General features: G+C 46.0%; 1 protein-coding gene across 1 annotated transcript; it reads right to left on the reverse strand.

The window, feature by feature from the left end:
* Positions 1 to 5,351: 5,351 nt before the first annotated feature.
* LOC127336852 (rust resistance kinase Lr10) lies at positions 5,352 to 7,159 on the reverse strand. The gene is made up of 2 exons (XM_051363719.2): positions 6,951 to 7,159; positions 5,352 to 6,867 (listed from the first exon to the last, which is right to left on the reverse strand). Exons 1-2 carry the CDS (start codon positions 6,967 to 6,969, stop codon positions 5,930 to 5,932), a joined length of 957 nt encoding a protein of 318 aa, XP_051219679.1. The 5' UTR covers positions 6,970 to 7,159; the 3' UTR covers positions 5,352 to 5,929.
* Positions 7,160 to 8,265: the final 1,106 nt, after the last annotated feature.

Raw genomic sequence — 8,265 nt, forward strand, 5'->3', positions numbered from 1 at the left:
CACACATGACCTACATGGGCTAACAGCCTTTAGGCCTCCACCAGGCCCACCTGGGGGCTGCGCGGACGGCCAAATGAATTGTGCCGTCGCCCTTGTGCCGACGGCCAAAATGGCCTGTGCCGACGGCTTCTGGCTGTCAGTATTTTGACTGATTCCTGTAGTGGCTCTTCCTCCTCTGGTGGTACATAGGAATTTGTGGTCTCATATGTTCATATGTTTCAAGTGTAATAGGATTTTTTTTGAGCTGTGTAAGAGGATTTTCTGATCAATTTGTTCAGTTTTTTATGCTTTTTTCATAAAGCCAGGCATAATACTGTTTCAAATATATATATGGACTAGAAAAAAACCCTTTGTACACCTTATATGTTGAACAAAAGGAAACACATGTACATAACCATTATGACACTGCAAAATGGTTTGAAGAGAACACTTACAACAACAACAACAAGCACAATAATATAAAATATTTTGGCTAGTGGAATACCATGGTATTTACACTAGGTCATGGTGCTCTATTTATGTATTTCTTATGGGAAGCAGCCATATCAAGAACTCTGTTCGGCTGTTCTCCTGGGGCCCTGCGTCACTGCGTGCATGATCTTAGCAGCCTCCTCCTACTGCTCCTCCGTCACCTCCCCTGCCGCCTCCACCACCAATATCCACGTAGCCATGGTCTCTGCCGCCGTCATCCCCTCCACCATCTCCGCCGAAGTTTTTCTTGTGACCAGCGTAACCGAACACCGCGATGACTACAATTGCCAGCGCGGCCACGCAGGCAAAAACTAGACCCACGACGCTGCCGGGCGCATAGTGCACGGAGCCGGCCGCTGTAGTAAGACCCAGTTCCCTAAGAGCATCTCCAACAGGGCGACGCATTTCAGACGTCCAAAATGTTCACGCGCGTCCGTTTGTGTCGGTTCAAATGGTCGAAATCGATCGCGCTTCCGTTTGCGTCGGGGGTGTCTCCAGCGGCCCGACATATTGTCCACGCGCCATTTTTTTCAGAAATATCGAAAAATAGGAGAAACAAGTAAATATCATGAACATATGGCCATCATATTGGCTAAAATTGAGGTCTCAAATAAGTTCATTACATTGTGCACAAGGTACGGCACAAAATGTAATACAAAAGGTGCCCAAACATGGCCAGAACATCAAATATAGTCTAAAAAGAGGCCATGGTGGTTGACAATGCCGCCGCAGATCAGGCGTCTCGCGCGCGGATTTCTGCGGGTTTCTTCAGGAACCAGGCTTTGGTGTCATCGTCCATGATGCTCAAGTCGGCCAGCATGATCTTTGTGTTCTCTGCCCGGATTTTGGCCTCGGCGTCCATCCTTCTGGCCTTGACGTCACGCATTTTGGCCTTGGCGTCTGCCTTTTTGGCCTCGACGTCCATCCTTTGGACCTCAATGACCTCTTTGGTGAGGTTGAGGTAGATGCCAGGCGGTGTCATTTCGTCAAACAGGGTGCGGGGCACCGGCATGCTCTCATCCGGGACCTGTCGCGTCTTCTTTGTCGCGGCCGGACACGAGTCACCGCTCCGCGGCGTCCGGTTCAGGTCGGGAACCGGGGCCCCGTTGAACTGCACCGGCGCGGCGCCGGAAGCGAACCGCGACGCCGCATGGACCTGCGCGGGCACAGGCGTTCCATGACGCAGCTGGGAACTTACGGAGCTCACCGATGAGGCCGGGAGAGCGACGCCCACGATCCTCTCTTGCTTGACGAGGAGCATGGCCTCCGCTATGCGCGGATGGAGGCCTACGTGGTCGCCGGCTTTCAGCTGCATCTGCCACGCCATTTTGGCAGTGGCGTGTGCCTGCTCGGCGGCCGCCGCCACCGCATTCCTCTCCTTCAGATTCTTGCGCCGGCCGCGATGCTTCGCGGCCTCGATGCCTTTCTCCTCCTTCGACAACAACTTCTTTGCCGCCTTCAGCTTAGCTTCCCGGCCGCCGGTGGCGGCACTCTTTGAGTCGACCGGAGATGCGGTCTCCATTGGGGCTCTGGGGGAGTCCGGGGCGGTGGCTGCGACGGTTCCCTCGGAATCCATGGTGGCTGCGGCGACGAGGACGTCCATCGCTATGGCCTGAACTGTTGGCACCGGTCTACTTTGATTTTTCGCGGTGAGAATGGCCACTGGCGGGAATGGTAGCAGCGTCCCTGCCACTAACGCGTGGGTCCTACGTCAGATTCGGCGGACACTCGGCGCGTCCGCGCAGCGTCCGCGGAGACGCAAACTCGGCGCATATTTGGGTCAGGTTTGCGTCTTCGCGAACAGCTCGGACACTATGTGTTGGGCCGTTGGACCTGGTCCCAGACATTTTTTGACTACGCGGACGTAAACGGTCGCTCGTCACCCCGTTGGAGATGCCCTAACCATCTTAGCTTCTCGATTGGATTTCTGAATAGATTTTCTGCTATTCTTAATTGATCCTCTGCCAGCTTCTTCCTCCGTCGAGTATTTATACAGAGGTTTGGGGCTGTGCTAGCTGGAAGCGGAGAAATATCAGCTGAGAACTTCAATTATTATGTTCTTGATTCACTCGTAAGCAACCCAGGATGTCAGAAATATCAGCATCCTGGGCTGGGATTGGAGACAGCTCGTACGGTGGTCGACGAGACGCGCGTGCTGCATTGCATCATGGAATCCTGAACTGCTCGGTCAATGGGGAAAATGGTATTTCACGCATTAAAATTAATTAGCATCAATGTGGCAAGCGAGATACAGTTACTTGTCGCCTATTTGCATTATTGCAGGCCAAGTTGGTGATCGCGAGTTTCAGTTCCACGGGTCTGGTCGAGGGATTTTTTTTTCTCTAAAGGTCAATCAATTGTTGGCTTCCATATGTATTTGCCAGGGTACTGGTCGAGGGATCAGAGCCTTGTTACCCTAGTAAACTATACTCGTACATGTTTCCCGAGAGACAGTTTGCTTGATACTCCTTCATGTTGGTTTAATAAAAGAGATTTGCTAGTTCTCAGCTAGTTGAGAACTTCGTTAGTGCTCAGTTAAATTTTAAACGGTTGATTTAGAGCGGATAGTTCGTGTTCCGCTAGTTCAGGAACGCACGTCAGTTCGTTCTGTCGCTAATTCCTCCTTTGCTAGACGTGAGCATGCATGGGCTTCTTTGGTGCATACTCTTACTAGCCCGTTAGGCCTACTATCCTAGGCTGCTATTTTTTGAATATAATTTATGATTATTGTTTTCTTGTTTCTTTAAAATCTTTTTCTCTTTCAACCGTGGGCTTGTTTATAGGGTATATGTATTTTTTGGCGGAGATAGGTTGTCAAACATGTAGATGAGCTACTACTCGAATGTTAAATTACATCATAATTTTTGTCATAAACGTGGGAGTTGCAAATGGTTATGCAACTGAGTTTTTTTGTTGTTTAAGATTTTTTCCAGTTAAAAGTCATGATGAAACCAATTTTTTTCCAGTTAAATGTTGGATTGCAACTAAGTTTTTTCAATTGCAACTGGGATTGCAACTGAGATTTTCATTTTCAATTACACGTTGGGTTGCAACTGGCATCTTTTACAGTTCCAAGTCGGATTGCAACTAATATTTTTCCAAGTTGCAAGTCCGGGTGCAACTAAGAATTTGTTTTCTTTTCAGTTGCAAGTCGGGTTGCAATTGATATTTTTTCAGTTGCAAGTCGGATTGCAACTAAGAATTTTTTCTTTTCAGTTGCAGGTGGGGTTGCAACTAAGAATTTTTTTTCAGTTGCAAGTCGGGTTGCAACTGAGATTTTTTTTCCAGTTGCAAGTCGGGTTGCAACTGAGTTTTTTTTTCAACTGCAACGGATTGCAACTAAGAATTTTTCCTTTTCAGTTGCAAGTTGGGTTGCAACTTAGATTTTTTTCAGTTGCAAGTCGGATTGCAACTAAGATTTTTTCAGTTGCAAGTTATATTGTAATTGATTTTTTTAAGTTGCCAATCAAGTTGTAAGTGAGATTTTTTTAACTACAAAAGAGATTACAATTTGTGATTTTTTGTTTACATATGATACTGCAACCGAGAGTTTGTCGAGCTAAAATTTTCCAGGTTGCAACTGGCTACATAATCAGTAGCGCGAGTAACTGGTAAACAAAGGAAATCAAACAATACTGATACGGCTGCCTTGTACCCAATCATTATGTTGTGAAGTGGTACACACTTTTTAACCGAAAAGTGGTACACGATTGTTAAATGGAATCAACATACCCGCCTGGCAGCACGTGTTCTTGAGAGTACAGCGCGGACCGCGAAAACTAACCAACCTACTGCTAATTAGAGAACATAGATTAAAAAAGAAAGATGGGTGACGTCAGCTAGCTTAGTTCTCAGCTAGCTGAGCATTAAAACCTTAATACCACACAGATTTTTCTCTAATAAATTATTTATGGTAAGTTATTTGTTTTTCTAATCTATGATAATTTTGTGTTTGATCTTAGAATTTTATATTTCATAACAGTTTACGTGATGATGATTTTCTTTTTCATCAATCAACTTTTTTTAATGATTTTCCTTTTTCCATTTGTACTTTTTTTTGTTCGTGCTAGAAATGAGTTGTTTATTTTTAAAACTAGTATATGAGATACTCAAACATGAAACATACTTTTACACTACTAAAATTAATATTTATTAATAATACATTTTGGTTTCCAAAATTTTATTTGCTCGGCTGCACACGTCGCTTTGAATGTATGTACTTGCTTGTTTTGGTAATATGCAAATTATCTTTCTGTTACTAGATATTTTTTCACTTTTATTTCTTGAATTTTCCCACCAGTTTATTTGGTTGATTAAAGTGTCCATTTTAGTGGAGTAATGATTTTTTGTGTTTGTGTGTTTCTCAACCGAAATGCAAAAATAAATCAAGTCGACCGGGGATGAATCATCTCTTATTTATTAATTAAACATCACCTCCACAACGTATTTTTTTTCTAAATATAATTTTTACGTGCATATATGTGATACAGACCGTGCTCAATGCATGGCTAGCCCATTTCCTGCTATTAGATATACTCAAACCAACCGCAAGTTCCAACTACAGAACTATGTGGAACCAACCGCTATGCAAGAATGACGACAAGGTTGGGCTGTCGCGTGCCCCAAACGAAGATGGGTAGGCTAGATTTTGTTTGGCCTTAGTCGTTTTTCATTCAACTTTATAAAATATATATTTTTTGAATGAAAATATGATTTCTGTCGAATTTTTTCATAACGTCATTTGGGCGGCGTGGGTGGGAACGGACGTCCCCAAACACGGCACCAATTTGCAACGTCCTCCAAACGATCGAGCTCTAAAAGAAGATATTGCCATGGTTATTTTTTTACCAGAGGATATTGCCATGGTTATCCATAGAGCAAAGCAGAAAACAAATCATGTTAGTAAAGACCGGTTGCAACATACATGCAATCTTGTTTATCTCTTTTACTCTTGGCTTCTGTCAAAACAAAATGTCTAAAATTCAGAATATAGCTGAATGTTACCACCTAGTGATAAAAAAAAAACCCTGTCTGTGACTGCAACTATCAAGCAAACCAAAGAAAAAAAGTTCCCACAAATTACAACCATACGCACTATATATTCAACATGCTAATCCAACCCCCAAAAAAGTGTTCAATCTAGCCACGCCATTGATGATGCCGAGGATCTGTTGGCGGAATCGCCGGACGTAGTGGCAGTAGTGCTGCCACCGCTGCTCGATCCAGAAATGATTTGGAGGCTGGCCATGTACGTGAACGGGTTCACAGGCCGCGCGATCTCCTCCTCACCCTCGAGCATCCTCACCACGCTGCTCATCGCCGGCCTCAGCTCCGGCTGGTACTGCACGCACCACAGCGCCACCTTGCACATCCTCTCGGCCTTCTCCCTGTCATCGGCCCGTATCCCGGACGCCGCCATGACGTCGTCGAACCGGCCCTGGTCGAACCTCTGCCACACCTACTTCGGGTACCACTCCTGGCTGATCATCGTGTCCGGCCCTGCCGCCGCCGCGTGCTGGGACTGGGCGGCCTCGAGGTAGTTGCGCCGTCTCCCGAGTATCTCGAACACGAGCATGCCGAAGCTGTACACGTCGCACTTGTGGGTCACAGGGAGCGGCAGCCACAGCTCGGGCGCCGCGTAACCGGGCGTGCCCCGCGCGCCGGTCATGGTCAGGTGGCTGTTGTCGCTGTTGCAGAGCCTGGCGAGCCCGAAGTCGGCTACCTTTGGGGAGTAGTCCGCCGCGAGCAGCACGTTGCCCGGCTTGATGTCGTAGTGGATGATCCGGTGCTGGCACTCCTCGTGCAGGTACCGGATCCCCTTCGCTGTTCCGACGACGATGCCGTGCAGCGTGTCGAACGCGAGCACGTGGGCGGCACCGGCGGCGGCGTTGAAGATAACGCGGTCGAGGGAGCCGTTCTCGAGGTATTCGTAGACGAGCGCCTTTGTGGTGGCGTCGAAGCAGAAGCCGTAGAGGCGGACGAGGTTGATGTGGTACGTCCGGCCCGCCGTGCCGACCTCCGCCATGAACTGCTCCTCGGCGCGACGGTCGAGCGTGCCGTTGAGCACCTTCACGGCCACGAGCACGCCGTTCGGAAACCTGCCGCGGTACACCACGCCGAAGCCGCCGGAACCTACCCGCTCCGCGTAGCCCCCCGTGAACTCGTGCAGGTTCTCCGGCGTGAACCGCGCGGGCTTCTCGCGCAGGATGCCGTCCAGGAATCGGTTCACCGACTCTAGCTCGACGTTGTGCGTCGCCGGCAGGTGACCTGCTGCGCTCTGTGTCTGTATGGCTTGCAGCCTCTCGCGCTCCGCGTGCCGCTCTCGGTTCACCTCGACGCATCTGGTGATGTGCCTGAAGGCCATGAGGAGGACGACGCCACCCACGATGATCCCAGCTGCATGAATGTGCAGATTATTAAGAATCTAGAATGAAGTGAAGAACCCAAAAGTTGAGAACATAAGATTGATTCATGCTTACCTAAGGCGAGAGAGTTCATCTCCCGTCAAGTTATTCTGTTGATCGATCAGAAAGATGGTTTTCGTACGTTCGACTTTTAGTCCATATAAGTTCGTTGTAGTCTCCTGTCTCCACTCTGCACCTTCATTTTCAAAGACTTTTCGTGGCACGATTCTAACGGCATTGCTAAGTCTCAGCGTGCTTTATCGTTGAATTTTATTTCTGCTTAAAGATTCGTGTTTACTACTATTTATATTTTATCTAGATCCACATTAAAATACGCTAATGTAATTCGACTGAGACATAAGTATGTCTCAGTCGAACTGAGACTTACACCGATTCTAAAGGTATATACCGTGACAGCCTTATCACATCACACAGGTGAGCATACTGTCCAATCACAGCAAGTACATTTATCATACAGATAACACCATCTTTGACCCATAAAAAATCGAAGTTATGGTCAAGCGTACGTATCATGAGCCTAATGTAGATGTGAGCTAACTTATTTGTTCGGGATTTGCTAGCTAAAGAGAACCAACTTTATTCTTAATCAAGTCCTACACCATCTAATTTGTATCATGCTTCGTGCTAATTAATTATGAGTTGTAGCTGAGATTTGATGACATTATTTAACTGAGAACGAAATTAGTTCTCAATCGATCGAGAAATAATCACATCGGGATTTGTTAGTTCTCAGATAGCTGAGAACTTCGTTAGTACTCAGTCAAATTTTAAACGGTTGATTTAGAGCGGATAGATTTGCGTTCCGCTAGTTCAGGAAGACATGAACGCACGTCAATTCGTTCGTCCCTAATTCCCGAAAAGTCTCTTTGGCACATGAGCTCGATCCCAGTATGTGAAAAACTTATTTCTGTAATTCCAAAAAATCTGAAATTAAATGCGTACATATTTATAAACATCTTGAAGGTATCCTGTAAATTTCGGATAAAAATATGTTGTATTTTAAGCCATATGAAAAAGAAAAATTTCTGACAAAAATCTAAAGTTTTCATCCCAACAAATTTGTTATTTTTTCCTGAGCTCAAAATACAAGGAAATTTCTACTAAAAATCTACACGAGTATTCAGAACATGTATATGTATTTGTGGAATAAAAGTTATGATTTTTTAAAAAGATATATTTTTTAAAAATATTACAAAAATCAGTAGCACTGGCATCTGCGTGCACCAAATCTGCTCTCCCTAATTCCTCGTCTTTTTTTTTTTCTTTCTGAGAATCCCTAATTCCTCCTTTGCTAGACGTGAGCATGCATGTGCTTCTTTGGTGCATACTCTTGGTAGCCCGTTGGGCCTACTATCCTAGGCTGCTATTT

This window comes from Lolium perenne, chromosome 2 (assembly GCF_019359855.2).
Source record: "Lolium perenne isolate Kyuss_39 chromosome 2, Kyuss_2.0, whole genome shotgun sequence".
NCBI classification, from domain to species: Eukaryota; Viridiplantae; Streptophyta; class Magnoliopsida; order Poales; family Poaceae; genus Lolium; species Lolium perenne.